A 17,669-nucleotide genomic window follows, 5' to 3' on the forward strand; every position below is an offset into this window, starting at 1 on the left:
ATACTCCATTTTGGCCTGAATCACATCTGGAGGCCGAGAACGAAATCACGGACTTCATGGCTTATCTGCCTCGGATTGGTTATAAACCGTGGAAACTGTTTCCCTAAAACGTGACCAAGAGGAGTCAAGTGTTATCATAGGATAGAAGTTACAGGGTAACTTGCCCAGAAAGAAATCGAAGAAGTAAGGGATATTTTGCGATAAAATATGGACTCTAAATCAAACACGAGACGAATTTAAAAAGTGCCTTATCGTCTGCGAAAAATGGGACATGGGATATTCCATATGTGTATGTTACTCGGCATTTCGACTTATCTCGAGATTTTAAGAGGTTTCTGCTGAAACAAATGGCACGAATACTAAAAAAGAACCACAGTATTTTATAAAGGATCATTGTAATTCTCAAACAACCATTAAATGACAGGAAATTGTACCAGTGAAGGAGATTGACCCAGCCGAAAATAAAGATCGAAATTCTCTCTATCATATAAATACAAACATGTAGATTTGGGGATATGTTATCGTAAATTATTATAGTCTTCATGCGACGTATGTCATGTACAGGTGTACCAAAAAGGATGTATACACACAATCATAACATACGTCAGCACTGTGTCTGCATATTTTTGGACATTTGTAGACAAGGGGGTACGTTTGTAACAGCAGAAGTTTCGTTCCCTTGTGAATGTAGAATGAATAGGTTGGGATAACACGCGGAAAATTAACGAATGTTATATTGTTTATACGCGCAGCTATAAGTTTTGGCCGTAAATTATTAACAGATTATCTATTTTCAAAGTGAAACGTATTAACTAAAACCCGAAACAAATGAACCTCATGCTTTTAACTGAGGGCACAACAATGGCATGATTTTGGCTTCATCCTATGTGAGCCATATGGGACAGTGTCACTGTAATACGGCTCGTGCCATATGGCCACTGCGGTAAGGCCTTTGATTTTGGCCGTGTGTTGGCGTGCTACACAACCTGACGCCAGAAAGCGCGATAGATATGGACTCGCTCCGTGTTGTCATCCGTTCGAAGTCAATGTGCCGTGTTCCTGCGTCTACTCGTATTACCTCTCTCTCTTCTTCTTCTTCTTCTTCTTCGCCCGTCTTTATTATTTAAGGGTCTCCGGAAACTTTTCTTAGATTATCGATCTCTGGAAAGTACCCGGAGCTCAACACTTCTAGCGCGCTCGTCAGATTTCGATCGTTGACTTTTATGAATGGCACTGGAATTTTCCAGCTGGAGATCCGCCTTGTTCTTCATCTCTGTATGAGAAATTTCCCACCCAATCACTTCGAAGCGCGTGTAGGTGTTAATGTAAATAAATCTCCAGTTATTGACGTCTGACTTTAAACAAAATTGGAATGTGACGACAAATTTTAGTAAACCCCCCCAAGTATAATAAAAATTTCTTCTTGATCATCATTTTCAGGGGTTTGGGCTTTTGGCCCGTTCCGATCCCAGGATTAGTCGAACTGGTACCTCCATCTCTTCAGTGGTCGATCAATTTCTCTTCTTCTCTTTGGACGGAACAAAATACGAGAAATTCGATCAGTTGGCACTCCTGAGTTGTGCTCATAATAATTTTGTTGATATATTCATTTATTTATTAGGCGAGCTTCGACTTTAAAGGGTTCTGTCTCCAGTTGCTTTAGCTGTGGGGATGTCTTCATCAGCTGAATACCTGCTAACTGTGCCAGGAAGGTCCTTTTTCATGGCGTGAGTTACTAATGAGCTCATGTAGGTCTATCGGCTGCCAGTCTGTTCCATTTACGTAGCATTCATCAAATTCTGACACCATTTTCACAGATCCACGAATTTAAAAAAAAAGTTTCAACTGAAAGAACGCGATGCCTATACACAGACAGGATAAATTAAAAGACACTTGATATAAACGAAGGCAATAAATAACGTGACATGTGGAGAGAGGGGGTGGGAGTGCTGGACAGAAGAGCGCAGAGAAAGAAAATGATTGATGGTGATAGCTGCACTCTGGTGGCGAGCTGTCGACCTAACCTAGCCGTTCTGCTACCGTCCACTCTTACATTACAAGGATTGTACAGTCAACCTAGCAAATATTTGCTTTTCATAAGAAATAACCAACTCCATACAGCAAAGAGAGTACTTGAGGGCATGGCAGGCGCTCACGTAAAATTACTGTACACTCAATGGATCCAAATGGCTCAATACAGAGTCCAGTAAAGGGTTGTTGTTAACAATGCAATGCACCTTCTGACTCAATGAAAGGTGTAGAATCTCTTTATAAACTGAAAGACTGTCAGCTTCTGGAGGATTCTGCTAGAATAGGATGTTGAGGAGGATATTTGGGCCTAGGAGAGAAGACGATGGGGCATGGAGAAAACTGCATAATGACGAGCTTAAAAATCTGTACTCCACCCCCAGTATTGTCAGGGTGAGTGAGTCGAGAAGAATGAGATGGGCGGGGCATGTAGCGCGCATGGATGGGACAAGAGGTGTGCTCCGGGTACTGGTTGGGAAGCCTGAGAGGAAGAGACCGCTGGGGAGACCTAGACGTAGATGGGAGGATAATCTCAGGCGGGATCTATGGGAGATAGAAGTTGAAGGAGACTGGATTTTGTTGGCCCAGGACAGGGTCCGGTGGAGGGCTTTGGTTAATTCGGTGATGAACCTTCGGGTTCGGTAAGCCATCTAGTTAGTTAGTTAGAACTAACAATTTTTGGCGAGTGTATTGTAAAATCACTCTCTGTGACTAGTAGTGAAAAGAAGATGATATGAAGTGGCTTTAATTCCTTGATTTAAGGTCAGTAGATTGGCACATATCGACGGGAGGGGCAGCGTCTTCTGACGGCTGAGAGATAAATAACATGGGGCCAGGAAACAGCTGCTGCGCTCGGTGAGTAAATGAAGAGGTGGAGAGGCGATCAATTTATCGAACTGGATAAAGGGGCCCACCGAAAAAGCTGCTTCCTTTCAGCGTCCACAGTATCAAACTCAGCTGGTATTTAGTCCTGGATATTACGTAATAAAATGACGCCTTGGTCTACGTATCTCACTTAACAGCTTCGGAATGCTTTGTCAGATAATAAAACGGAGACGAAGAAGAAGAAAGTATCGATTTCGTAGCTCGAAACGCTTAGTTTTATTCGATTCTTATTCGGGGGGGGGGGGGGGAGATTTGAAACTCCACATGTGTTTGCTATTCCAGCTATCTTCGGCGGTTTCTTTTAAATTCCTCGATTCTTTCCAACATTTTAAATCTTCGAAGTCGAAGCTCGTCTAACTGACATTTAAAACTTCTTTCCTACGGCAAGGAAAACATAAATCATCTCCACGACAACGATCAATTAGTTAATGCCATTTCAGGCATTTCAGGCCAGAATCATTCGAACTAATAAATACAGTAAGATTTCAGGTTATGACGGCTGTGAGTCTTCTGGGATATTTCACCGTGTAGTCTCGTAGAGATTGGCAGACGTTTCGGAGGTACTTAATGCTTCCATTATCAGGACGATGATTGTAGGATTAAGATTGTAATCATGTGCCTTGGTCTTCTGGGTTGTGACATCATGTGGTCTTGTACGTGTTTACCAAAGTTTTGGAGAAACCTTCTGCCTCCATATTCAGGGCGACGTCACTTCATCACTGACATGAGGGCCTCGAACCTCGGGTCAGAGTCCGTGTAGCTGCAGCGGTGCGCTTACGACACAGATTCTGAAATGTCTTGAAGCTATTTTCAAGTCGCCAGACTTTAAAGTTTACCTGTTGCCCCAAGTCCCAAAAACTGTACTTATTTTGAACGTTACTCAAAGTTCAGTGGCGCTCCATGTAACTTACGCGTTTTTACGAAAAGAAATGCATTGTGGTACATAAGACATCATTCTATATCCAGACGACCGGTCGGTTACCTGACACTCTTTCGTACTCTTACAGTAAAATAAGAACTGACGTAAGTAGCTTACTGTAGCGCTGGTAACACCCCTCGTCTTCGTATCAACATCTCCAACTTACATACAACGTAACTTACCACTAATTAGCCTAAATAACTGCATCATAGGGCAGAAACCTTCTACAGACTCTGATGGTCGTCTAATCAAGAAACTTACCACACAGCCTGATTACCGTTCTTACAAAAGCCCGTCAATGGCCCTTATCCTAAGTCAAATCAATCCAGTCCACGCCCTCACGCCCTATTTCCGTAAGATATATATGCATGTATTCTCCCATCTACGTCTATTTCTTTCAGATTTTTCAACTAAAATTTGTAAATTTATCTTCTGTCCATGCCCCATCCACCTCATCCTAATAACATCTGGTCAACTGTATAAATTACGAAGCTCCCACATTAAGTAATTTTCTCCAGTTTCCTGTCACTGCATCCCGCTCAGGTCCAAACATTTTCCTCACCACCCTGAATTCAAACGCCCTCAATATGCGGTCTTCCCTTAAAAGCGAAAGATTAAGTTTCATAACTATAATAAGCAACAAGAAAAAATATATTTTTGTATATTTTAATCATTACGTTTTGAGATAGCAGTTGGGAAAATGTTAGATTGTATTTGTTTGCAGAAAGATACACTTTAATAGCAGTTTTTATACCAATATTATATTCGATATTTTTCATCACTATACGTACATCATGAATTAACTAGCAGAACTATTATTTTGTTCTAAGTCAAAAGGGCTTACGTAAATATAAATAACGTTCTACGTAAGCCCTTCTTACTGACGAACAACTGCTCAATTTCACATCTGGACAAAGGCCAGTGGCGCTGATGTCCGTGCCTGGCTAAGAAAGATAACAGTGAGATAGTTAGTTCCGTTTCTCGCCACATAACCACTCTCCATTGTTGGGATAAAACCGACCAGTGCTCGCGGTACGTATGTCGCTTACCGTACACATTGAGCCTAGCTGAGTGCGCCGAGCGCCCTGCTCTGTTCTCCGCTGTACACGTGTACTCGCCGCCATCTTCGACCATCACGCGACTGATGTTCACGTGACTAATGACGTCTCCGTGCACTGTCACGTATTGCCCAATCACAAACCTGCAACAATTAAAAAAAGACAAACTAACCTAACCTGACTTTAACAATTGCATTATGAACGCCTGTCGAAATGAGACGAGCATTCTGGTCATTGCAACGTATAGGCGTTCTTTACGTACGCAAATTGACGATAAACGTAATAAAATGTTATGTTTATCGTAGCATAGAGGTTCAGTCACTGACAAAATTGAAGTGTTTTAGAAATTACGAAGTATATAAACTATGTAAAGCCCAGCGGTAAATATATGTTTCACGTGTTACAACAATTGATAATTTTTTTTTAAGTGTTTACTACGATTCTCAGCGTAAATAGAGACATTTATAGATATTTATCTTGATTCTGTCTTTGATTAAACGTGGTGAGCGTTTCTTCTGTGAAGCCTATACGCAACTTTCTTGAAAAGACATTTTTCAGTTACGAACCGTACCAAAAAATATTTTCGTATTCAATATCCATGAAATTTCCAGCATTTTATCTGCAAAAATCGCTTTCTGCGAGGCAAAAAAAAAAAGTGTTACGTGAAGGAATGTCACACAGAGTAGCTTATATAACACGGGCTTTTTTCCTTCTTCCAGGTTTGAAAGCCGATGGATTGACAAATTATACTGTTATGGGATGTCCGCATCACACAAAGGTTGAAATGACACGCCATTCAAGAGACGCTGTCGCAGTTACATAGCATCGGAGAAGAGGCGCCGGGCGTTGCGTCGAAGAACGACGCAACTCGATTCTTGTTTGTTTCAGAAAATAAAAAACACTGAAAGCGCACGGAATACAGGAGTTATTTTCCGATCTTCATTTTTAATGAACTTGATGTTTATTTATTGTGTACAAAACCAATTTATTTGTTTCATTTGTCGTAATTATCTTGTATCGAAGATCTGCGGCAGAAATTAGCGCTAAAACAAACATAAAGCCTGTTCAAAACGTAATCTGAAACAAAAAGTCAATTCTCGTATATTTCCCAAACATTTCAGAGCTACGACATCAAGACAGCAAAAATTTAAAAGTTAAAAATTATACAGATTATTAATATATATTGTTTGTTTCCTGAAACCCTGTAGCAAGCTCTGTCTCCTTCCATCGGTTTATGAATTTAATTATAGGCATCATTATTATAACAGGGCATCCTAAAAATGCAATACGTTCGCCCGAAACGTCGGTAATCACATATAAGACTACACGGCGTCAGAGCGTAGAATATCACAAGCCTACAAACTCAACTCTCATACGGCATGTTTTCGGAGAAGTCTAAGAACCAGATGACGTGTTACTCGGATTTTCCTCTTAACCCTCAGAATGACCGCAGGGGATGTTTTTGTGCCGACAATGACAATGGCCTTCATGCACGTGGGCTAGCTGGCCTCTTTCATCTGACACGTGACAGGCTGAAGACCTCTCTACATGTTTTTTTGCGTTTGGCAAGTGATGAATCTTCAATCCTCCAGCATCATCATCAGGTCTTTGTCATCTGTGGTTGGATGCGTCAGGATGCATATCATTTCCGCAAGAGCTCTTGACGAAAAGATGTCACTATGAGAAAGGAGTTTACAATGTGTTTCAGTTATCTTTCCATATTTTCGCTACCAATAACTCGGGATTATTCGTTTCCTGACACAAGAATTCTCGGTAGATTGCTAGACACAACAAGACCAGTCTTAAAGCGCTTGTCGATAGCATTTTCCGTTTGTGAGTCTCAGTTCTTACCTGGTGTTTCCATAACAACGTTAAGATTGCAGTGTTTAGGTCTAAACTCATAAGTTTAAATTATTTATCCAAGCCAAAACAAAATGCAGCGTTTCGCTGTGAAACAATTTTATGTCTAATTTGCTTTGAAATCCAGGTGATATTTACAGATTTCCATTTTGCGTCAAATTAAAGTCATCGTCTAAAGAATAAAAGGAGTCAGGGTATCTCAATCAGTGCAGTGTCTGATTACGGACTGGACGACGGGGGTTCGATCCCCGATATGGGCAGAGGATGTTTCCTCTGGCCTCTGCGTCCAGACCGGCTCTGGGGCCCACACTACTACTCACCGCCTTCAAGAATGTTTAGGAGCTGTATCTCCTCTCCCCTCGACAGCCTACATGGCGTGTAGCGGAAGAGAAACACACAGAAATTGCCTTATATACTACAAGGAAAGCGCCAGGACTACGCCTACCTTAAATTAAGCCTACGAGACTACACGACGTCTCAATCCAGAAGATAAGAATCAATGAGATTCTAAACCTTGAATTTTAACCGTGTACATAAAGTATAAATTACATGTAACTAATGCACGATTACGAACAGTATGAATTTCCAACAGATCTGTATAACCCTTTGAAGCCCAAGTTCGTCTAAATAATATTTAAGAATTCGGTTCGTACCGCGAAGAAAACACCACACTTCACCATTACAAAGATCAACTCGTTAACGCTGTTTAAGGAAATAACCGCTGTTTACACCGAGAACCGTACAAATCTATAAATACAAAACGCAGAGTTAATAACTGCTAAAGCAGTCGACTTGAAATGGTTAACGTGAATCTGTGAAATATTTGCTGAAACCATTACGTAGTCGTGAAGGCAGTGAAGGGGCTTAAATCAATTTGCCAGTCGGCACTCAGCCGCGTCAGTACATCATTGTTAAGTTCAGGGTTTATATACTTGTGTTCCGAAAGCACTTAAATACACGGACAGAATAGGATGTATAGAACACTTAATAAGCCTACAGTCGCTTTAATGTAAAGTGGACCTGAATGGGCGTGTAATAATGTCGTGGTTACAAAGGAATGGATGCCGTTGTAAGGGTAGGGAGCACACGAGTTTAGGCTTTCAGTACGGACAGAAGTGGATGTTTGTTTATGAATATAGTTAAGCGCTAGTAACATCCCAAAATTGATACTGTTAGAGCTTCCTACTAATACAGAGAGTTTCATCCGAAACGCTACCATGTCTGCAACAGCTTTGGCGATATCAGCATAACAAAACAGAACAGTTCTTTCTTAGTTCTTATCTGTCTGGAAGAATTTACAGAAAAGCTTTGCATCAGATGCTGGAAATGCCCACAAATTTCTCTAAGATAAGAATCTACTCATTTTAGTGTGTTTCATCCGACTTTGGGGAGCGTTTCTGGGTCAATGTTGGAAACTCTGTTCGATATTGTGTTCTGTCACTTCGGACTTTGTTCGAAACCCCCCGATCCTAGGATGAACACATGTTCTGCGCATTAATACACCACCTGAACAACTTTTGCGCAACTGACGAGACAGCGGCCTAGCAAAAAAAGTGACCTTGACTCAAGTGTGACGGGGGAGGTTGGGAGAGTCTATTGTACGGGGGTGGACCTGCTTCTGTTCTAATTTTTTGAATCGTAGTGCGTGATTGTTGTTTGTTTACGTTTTGGATGGTACATCCTGTTGGTCGGCAAGGTGAAATAACTGCAACCTGATTCCTCTTTATGTTCCAAGGATGGGAAACTTGTTTGCAAGTTTCAGAATGCTTGAATACAGGAGGTTTCGGAAATAAATCTCCTGGAAACCTGTAATTACCACAAACATTTTAGATGAACATAGGTAAATGAAAAGTTAAAGCTGCTCCTGGTGCTTACGTAACCATCATGTCACGAAGACGTCTTCTGGGACGCTGCACCGTGTTGTCTCGTAGAAACTGACCGATCTATCTGGGCGATAATTGAGGTCGTAAATATCTACAAAACGTCGATTAATTTCTAAGATACTACATGGTACAGCGTCCCAGAAGACAGTCGTCTTCATTTGTTAGGGCTTCTTAGACAGGCTTTCGATTTGCCATAAGTTTCCACCTGCAGAGAAGAACATAGTAATTGACCATAGGATTCCATAAAGGGTGGGGAATTTATTAACCAGCTGAGCGACCAACAGCTTGTCAAGAAGGACTCACGATCCATGTGGTTAGAATTTGCCATTTAACAACAGTTATCCTACTTCAGAGTTCATAGTCTGGTCCATAACTTTTAGCCCGGAATTGGATCTCGAGAGACCTTATTTTAACTGCGTCAAATGTATGTTTGTCTCTCCGAACAGGCATAAATGGTCACGATTTCAAGATTCTAAATGCGCGCTGGTTTGTGTAAAGACCGGCAATTTGTCTGGCCCTCGCACGAAGTCTTCGGTCAAATAATGTACACATCCTAAGCAGACGAATTTCATCCGAGTTTCAAATTAATGTTCGAGCTCCATTCAGCAAAGGTTTACCTGCAACAAATCGTGTGTTTCGAGAATTCCTACCCGGGTAGCATTGTTCGTTTGTAAGGGGACTTGGACGCGTACATACAGAAATTTCTGCAGCTTTCATAGACCCTGCCTCACTCTCACGCTTGGCAGAACCCTTTCAGCTGCATCTCCGATTCTGTCTGACACGAGTGATGTTACTCTACTCCTGCCACAGGGTGACTACAAAATTTGTACACGACTATCGTAAGAACGCTGTTGAAACAGTAATCAAAGCAAGACAGTTCTCGGTATGCCTTACACCACATGAGCAATTAGTGCTTGGAAGGGTTAGATTAACCAAGACTAAGGTAGAGAAGTAGATAGAACAGAGTTGTTACAGAAAATTATGATACCGAATTTTTATTCATAATGCATTACGTCTAGAGCGTAACCTTTGCTTCAGGAGATTCAACCTTCCACGTTCCAGCAATTTGAACAGCTTCACTCCATACGATTTCTCTATCGGAGCCATTTAGTGCGATAAAGTAATTCACTTACGTAGGAAACTGCAATTGCATTTAAAAAAACGAGAAACATCCACGCATCTGGGGACAATGCAGTGTCTTTGTCTCACTCAACGAAATGTGTTTCCGGGCATACACGAGAATAAGAACAATTATTCGACCGCAGTTTATGCAACACTTCTGCCAGCTGCGTCTTTTGTGTTGCCTACTCCAGCACAGTAACAGGCGTTGTCAGACCGTAATGCGCCTGGAACTATTTTACTAAGTGAAGATGGTTGTTTTCTGGGTCGTTGCGCCGTGTTGTCTGGTAGAAATCTACCGACGTTTCACAGGTCTTTGTTGTTTACGTCATCAGGTTCTGTTAAACTTCTACCATACTACACGGTGCAATGACCCAGAAGACAGCTATCTTCGTAATATGCTAATTCCTTTACACTGAAAGTTTCATATCCTGTCGCCCAATCTCCGAGCTGATAAACTACCCCTTGTCATCCGTCCACGGTTGGCAGTTTCCCAAGAAGGGCTTGCTTCATGATGTCTCTTATGAAGAGATGTCTTTTCATAAAGTTATGCTACACACAGTTCTATATTGTTTCTTTTGTTTACAAAAAATAATATATACTTTAATATATAAGGTAATTTTATATCCGTGCTTCTCAATTAATCATCACACCATGATGTATTGGGGAGTTGATGTATAGCTCCATGCATTCATAACCTCGGCGTTAGATGTGAGTGAGTACTTCGCGTCCCATCCCGGTTGATTTCTCCCCGAGAAAAAATTTCCTGGTACCTAATGGTCTGGACGTTGTGGCGAAGAGGCAAAAAGCTACCTCTGCCGAGATTCGAACCCTAGTAATCCTAGCACGGGTCCACATACTGATGATTTCACCACGACTGAACACCTTCCTCCATTTTGCCAAAGATAAAGACAGACAGTGTACTCACTGCGATTAATCTCTGATCAGTGATAATTCTTCATTCTTAATCAACCCACTGCGTATGTTTCTCAGTGATAATAAGAACTGTAAATGAGACGATACACAGTCGTAAAATTAATCGAATTCACTCACGGATTCCAGTTAAATTATAAATCTGAACCACTTACATTTCTATCAGTTCTGAACTTTTGTATTCTCATGTCAAAAGCGAGAGAGAGAGAGAGAAAATTGAGGGTTAAAATAAAAGTTAGCTTCTTTTTTGCTAGACAAATGCGTTCGTTTATTATTACTATCAGAGGAGCTTGACAATGCTGTAAGAAAATCTTCTTAAGACACACGACAAGATTGTTCAAGTGCTTGTATTTTATTCTGCCTCCGCCATGAAACTTCTTGTACCAGCGACATCTGGCGTTATTAAGCCAGACCTTCATTTCACTTCACAGACGGATTTAAGCTGTCACGGCTGGGACAGACACACTTCTTTATCTTGGCTTGCAGTTACCTCACTTTGCGAGCAGTTGGACCTACCGCGGGCTTTTAAACTTTTATTTAGTTCTCACAGAAGCCAATATTTTCTGTGGAGGCAGTTTTGATGGAGCTGGAAACAATGACTTTTCAGATATAAAGTAAACGAACAGTCAAGGACTTTGGTCAGGAGACATTTTTAACTGCATTATCGCTGAATCGATGATGGATGTAATATTTATGCTAACAAAGCTCAGTTTCTTGTTCCCATAAATCGTCGACTTCATCACGAAAATCGATTATCATGCCTAAATATATGTTCTAACTTAACATCCTTCTGTTAGGTTATATTTATTAATCTAAGGACTTGAGGCCAATTGATAAAGTAAATTGAAAATTTTTATGTAGTCTGGTAGAAGTTTATAAGCGTTTCGGATGCCCTTGATGCCTCCATCATCAGAACGTGGTAAACTCGTAGCAAACTACATCCCAGAAGACATATATATTTATTCCTCCAGCCATAAGAACCTGATATCTCGTCTTTATAGTATTCTTCCTCTGTTTATTGCGTTGACGTATAATAAGGTTAGCGAAGTTAACTAATGTGACAGGTTATCCGACACGTAACTGTTCTGGAAAGACTAGTTTCACCGCACAAACAACTGCGCAGTTCTTAATGTTTTATGTGCATTTTAACTGAAGCTTTAATATTGATTAGCAGCCACGGAGGGCCTACAGAATCCAGTTACAGGGAGGATAAAGGTGACAGGTGCCAGCGACGTGGAGCGCTCTGTTCCACGGCTGTTACGTACACACGTACCTGCCGTTACCGGGAAGCGGAAAGCCGTCCAGAGTCCATGCGATCTGCGGTGTGGGGTTTCCTGCAGAACTACACTTGAGGGACACTGCAGGCCCTGGCTGCAGTGTCTGTTCGATAAAGCTGTACAACAGCACTGGAGGGGCGTCTGAAACAGTAACACGACAGGGTCGGTGAATTGGCTGGAATAAAATAAAATAAAACCGGTACTCTGTTATCAAAATTGTTGCGGGAGGCATCTCGTCACGAACGGGTCAACGTTCAAGTCAACTCCATGGAAACAGAATCCTTCTCGATAAGCTGATGGTTGTCCAGCTTGCCAAGAAATTTCCAGCAATTTATGGAACCCGAATGTTAATTACCGTTTTCTCAAGAGCCAACCACTGTCTCATATTCTGAGGCAGATGATGAATCCATTACACAACCTTACAATGTATTTACTTCTGTCATTTAATATTATATTTCCATCTACATCTATGTCTTCCGAGTAACCTGTTTCATTTAAGAATTTCCAACTAAAATTTTTGTATTCATTTATCAAATCATGATTTATGCTGTGTGCCCTTCCATCTCGTAATACTTAATTTGATTGTAATAACAATGCATTTACGTCAGTAGCATGTTATTTTCAAACTTATAACAGTCTCGACAACCATTTTTGTATTCATCGCCGCGAGAACATCAAAGCCTACTTAGGATTTTTTTACTTTACTACAGGTCTAATTTAACGCGCTCATAGCCGTGGTAAAAAAGCACAGTGTAACATGTTACGTTGCTATTAAAGTTGTGTAAAATATGTCTGTAAACACGGGTATATAAAATATTCCTAATTCACTGAACATTCCGGCGCATAAACACACATACACTGTAAACATCGTTAGCAGAATATATATATTCACTGTAAGTGCTGGTACATACAATAACACCAGCGCTGTCTGACCAAAATCCAATTTTGAATGTCTCCGAGTACATTAATCAGAGCACTGAATTATTACGTAAGATTTGTTTTACATTTCACATCGTTCAAATTTATTACGGTACGTGAATTTTATATTGATTCTTCAGGCAATGAAGTGACTGGCTTCAGGCTGGACGACTGGGTTTTAATCCCCAGATAGGAAAGGAACTCAGCTGATACCGGAAATAAAGCGGTCGACGCTTGAAGCTGATTACTTACTTTCATCTACTATCGAGGTTAAGAATACGTGAAGTTTACATCCGTTACTGTATAAGTCTCTACGACTTTGTAGGATTTTAGGTTTTTACGGGCAGTGGGGCAGGGGTTTCTGAAACGTCGCCAAACTTCTATCATACTACACGTCGCAAAAAGTCTGATGACAGCCATCTTCAGACTTTACTTTGATCGTAAAAGTAATTATTATTCTAACAATAATTTTAACGAAAGTTCGAAACAGCGATCATTTCTTAATTATCGTTAACCAACGGATCTCTGCAATGGTGAAGTGTAGTGTTTTCTTCGCGGTACGGACTGGATTCTTAAATATTAATCAGATTATTCTCATCGTAACCAACGATTATTTCCTTGAACAGCGTTAAACAGTTGATCGTTGTAATGGTGAAATGTGGTGTTTTCTTCGCGGTACGGACTGAATTCTTAAATGTTATTTATATTAGCTTCGGCTTCAAACTGTTGACATGTTCAGTTACATTCATTTAACTGACTGATATTAATAAGGTCGTTTTGAAATTTTTAATGAAGCTTAAAGAATAATTTAAAAAAGAACGTCGGTGTAACATGCGAAGAAGGCTGCAACCAAAACCCATAGTCTATTCGGAATTTTGTGAGAAGGTCAAAAATCCTTGCTATAGTAACTAAAACGCTGACTTTCCGAATACTAATGACAAGTGCTGAATTCTCCGCGTTACTGCAAGGGCACGAGGGCAGACGATGTGTGTGTAGGACGGTAACCGCATGGGCAAGGCCTGATAATGAAGTCCTTCAGTTATCTGCCGGTAACGACGTCTCTTGGAGTGCGGACGGACAGTTTCAGGCGGTCCAACAGATTCCAGCACCACATTTCCTCTTCAGTGCCTCTCTTCTGCAGCTGTTCGCCTGTCTGCGGTTTTTTTTTCCTTTCCGACTGTGCGACCGCACTCTTGGCAGGGTTCGGATCTCAACACACGTAACACCAACAGAAAAATGTCACTCAGATATCAAAATTTCGAACGAAACATTTCACTTCCCCTTGAAGATGGAGGCGATACGGCCCTAGGATACGTTAGTAACCACCTACAAGGCCACAGGATCTAAACCTCAAATTATTCGCATCTTACATATTTCTTTCTCTCAGTCTCCCTTTATCGGCTTCAAATCGTTAACTATTGGTCGACAAAATCTTGGATCGCTCCGACACTAGGCTTGTCCTCGTCTCTCTGTATTGCGCTGTTCTACATAGAAACCTGGGGAAGGGGGAGTCCCCAGTCCAGGGAGTCCTACCAAATGTCTAGCATTCATAGCTTCAGAATTTAATCCGTGAAAGATGATGAAATTACGACTAAGAGTGATATCTATGTTTACATAATTCACAAGGAAAGGGAAATTTGTGGTGTGAAAATGTCCCTCAATGGCATATTGTTAACCAGTTCTCATGAAACTTGTAATTTATTGTTATTGTTAATGGAATTTTAGGGTCACCTAATTTTGTGTTTCAATAAACGGAACAGTTAGCAATACCAACATGGCGATCATACGTAGTTCTGAGTTGGTAGTAACAGTAATTCGATTCAGTACTAAATTGTAAGTTTGGATATGTCTGTCATTTTTGTAGAATTCTGTCACTGTCATAAATACAGGTAACAATATGATTAGAATAGCAGTCAAGCGGGGAAATTAATTAGGTGACAGGGTTTTATTGTTATTGATATTGTATAACACATTCTTTTGTGTCCGTAAATACAGACACTGTAACGAGAAATTCTGATATGTTTAAAATATTTAAATAGTATACTAGGTCTTGTACAAATAAATTTACATTATGATGAAGAATTTGGCTAAAAAGTTCTTAATTTCTTCTTCTGACTTCTGTATTCGGAGTGCAGAGTTTTGAGAAAAGCAACTATCTACCAGTTATTTTAAGAAATTCTGATGTAACAGTGACCGTTCCTTCGAAAAAATTTATTCTTCTCAGATACAAAAGAGAAGTGCAGTAAATATATAGCAAAAGAGTAAGAATTTCTCGGCGTCTTACGTCCTCAGTCAAGAGTTCTTTTGAAGAGGTCCATGCCATTATCCCACAGCCTCTTCACTTCTCTTGCAGTTCAATACAGTTACCTTCTCTACCCCACTTGGTAGAACGCAGTAAAGTCTTTGTGAGAAAGTTCAAATCGCCTACAGACCACAGAAACACGTTCTAAGCTAAGCTTCCGCTCTCCACAGTGATTGAAAGAAAAGAGTGTCTCAGTGTTTCTGAAAATGGTAAGAATATCTGAGATTATTTTATTAACTATTCGAAGCTGCTTATTTAAATAATATATAAAACGTCAGTCCGTACCGCAAAGAAAACACAACGCTTCACCATTACGAAGATCAACTGGTTAACGCTGTTTATTCTGTAAATCATATGAAACAGAGAAATACACTCAGTGGGAAAAATGCAAACTTACTGAGTGTTAAAGAAGATGGTGCATATAATTACTTTTGTGATTAAATAGGCCCTGTAACCGACTATTACTATAGCAAATAACAAACAAGCTAGGACCAATTACACTACAGTCCCTTCCAGTCTACAGCACATAATCACAGAAATCTGCTCTGTATAATTTCCAAAATTCATAGGGCGGTATTAATTAATCTGAAGAAACTCTGACCATCGAGACTTGCTGTAGGCCGCTGGCAATAATCTTTTTTACATCCTCAAGTTCCTTTATATGATCTGAGGGCTTTCTGTAGTAGGGTGACAATGCATGTCTGTAGAGGTTCCCTGACCAACCTTACAATGCTATATGAAGTTCCCTCCAATATAAGGCTACCAGGGTCCTCGCATTTTATTGGTGGGGTTCTCACACGGTTTCATCAGATTGGCTGAAGAAAACGGAATTGAATATTTAATACGTTGGTTTTATGTGAAAGACTTTGGGAAGAGAGCTTGGTCCAGAACGTGGTTGAATAAGACGTGATTATTAGCTCTCAGCCTCCGATCAAATGGGATATTTCAAGTTTTAATAGAGACTGTCACGCGGCATTGTGCTTTGAAAGCGCTGCCTAACAAAATCTGCTCCCTGTAGCTCCAATTTCTTAGTATCTGTTCCCGACCCCTTGGTCTACACATATTTCCTGCTCAAACTTAATTTTGAATAGCTAATTTCTTACCAGGATGCTGTCCTGGCTTTGAAGCCGGGATGTTAGACTATAGCCGAAGAGAAATCAAGTTAGAATGTGATGGCGCATAAGTCTACGGGTAGCAAGGTGCGACTGTACAGAAGCAGTCTAAATGTAAAACTGAGTTTCAACACTCGACTGAGTTCAGCTGGTCCAGTTCATCAGTTTTCAGACCCGCTACTGGCTTCTCCTTGGAAGGATTCATCTCTCCCTCCTCTTTACGACACCAAAATGGTTGTCAAGGGAACTGAAAGATGGACGCAGATGCACGCAGCTGGATATAAATTAACCCTTTGAAGACTGAAGATGAAAAAGAGAAAGTGAGGGGGGTAGCGATAGGCACTAATGTTATAAATGGGGGAGGGGTATAAATTTGGTTTGAGGCTACGAAGGTTCCCAGGCAGTGCCCGCTCGTCCTTCTGGTATGAATAAGTTTAGTGAGGACAAGGGATTTAGGAGACAGGATGGGGTAAGAAATGAGAGGTGGAAGTTGATCAGGGATTTCTCAAGGAATTTTCCAGGAATTCTCCAACAGTTCTCCAGGATATCACCAAAAACAACCGATGAAAACGCTAGAAATTCTCCAGGACAAAAGAGAACACATCGTAAAACAACACAACCTTATCTAAACTTACCTAAACAACATAACCTAACCTAACATAACCTAACCCAAAACGCAATCTAATCCATTGTAACTTATTGTAACCAAACTTAAACGAATCCAAAATATCCAGCCTGCATAGGGTTAAAGGGTTCGATAAAGTACCATTCTATGTCAGACTTTTCCCACGGACCATTGCGTGTCACTCGCATAAACTTCACTATGCGCGTCTCGAATTTTCCGTAATTAGGTTATCTACTCTTGCGAAAATTCTTCGTCTTTTTACTTGCATTCTGTAATGACCTTTATATCTTTCTCATTGTTAATATTCCGTTCTCTCCCCTTTACTCTCCCTCACTGGTGTTTAATTATCTGCAGATACAAAGACTACACCCCCCATCTTCTGCGTCCTTTTCATTCTTCTAAGTAATTCTTCTACTACTCCCACTCACACCGCACGCGATCATTTCATAGGCTGATTTTTATATTTCTAATTCTAATGTTGCTGCGTTACTCCCTTGAGCAATCCATTCTCGTTTTATCTTCGCACGGATTTCTGTACTTTGAGGGGACGCTCCGTATTTCTTGTCCAATTAAAAAGCAGATTTTTGCCATAATTTTCCAAACCCAGAATCATAACGGAAGTTAATCACGAGTATGAAACCTACACAACGGTAACAGCTAAATAATTAAATATTTCTTATATGATGAAATATCACCACTTCCACCATTCCAACAGAAAACACTTTTTAAATGTCGTAACTAGGAACACAT

General features: G+C 40.5%; 1 protein-coding gene across 9 annotated transcripts in view; it reads right to left on the bottom strand.

The window, feature by feature from the left end:
- The window catches only part of Dscam2 (Down syndrome cell adhesion molecule 2), a 187,999-nt gene that overhangs the window by 20,623 nt on the left and 149,707 nt on the right, over window positions 1–17,669 (bottom strand). For all 9 annotated transcript variants that reach the window (XM_087342480.1, XM_087342473.1, XM_087342475.1 and 6 more), the window contains 2 exons: window positions 11,959–12,103; window positions 4,882–5,033 (listed from right to left, as the gene is read on the bottom strand). In XM_087342480.1, coding sequence (XP_087198606.1) covers window positions 4,882–5,033; window positions 11,959–12,103 — 297 coding nt within the window. The remainder of the gene's footprint in view (window positions 1–4,881; window positions 5,034–11,958; window positions 12,104–17,669) is intronic.

This window comes from Zootermopsis nevadensis, unplaced genomic scaffold (assembly GCF_977971745.1).
Source record: "Zootermopsis nevadensis isolate Lab colony 2312 unplaced genomic scaffold, Znev_1.0 Znev_ptg000003l, whole genome shotgun sequence".
Lineage (NCBI taxonomy): Eukaryota > Metazoa > Arthropoda > Insecta > Blattodea > Termopsidae > Zootermopsis > Zootermopsis nevadensis.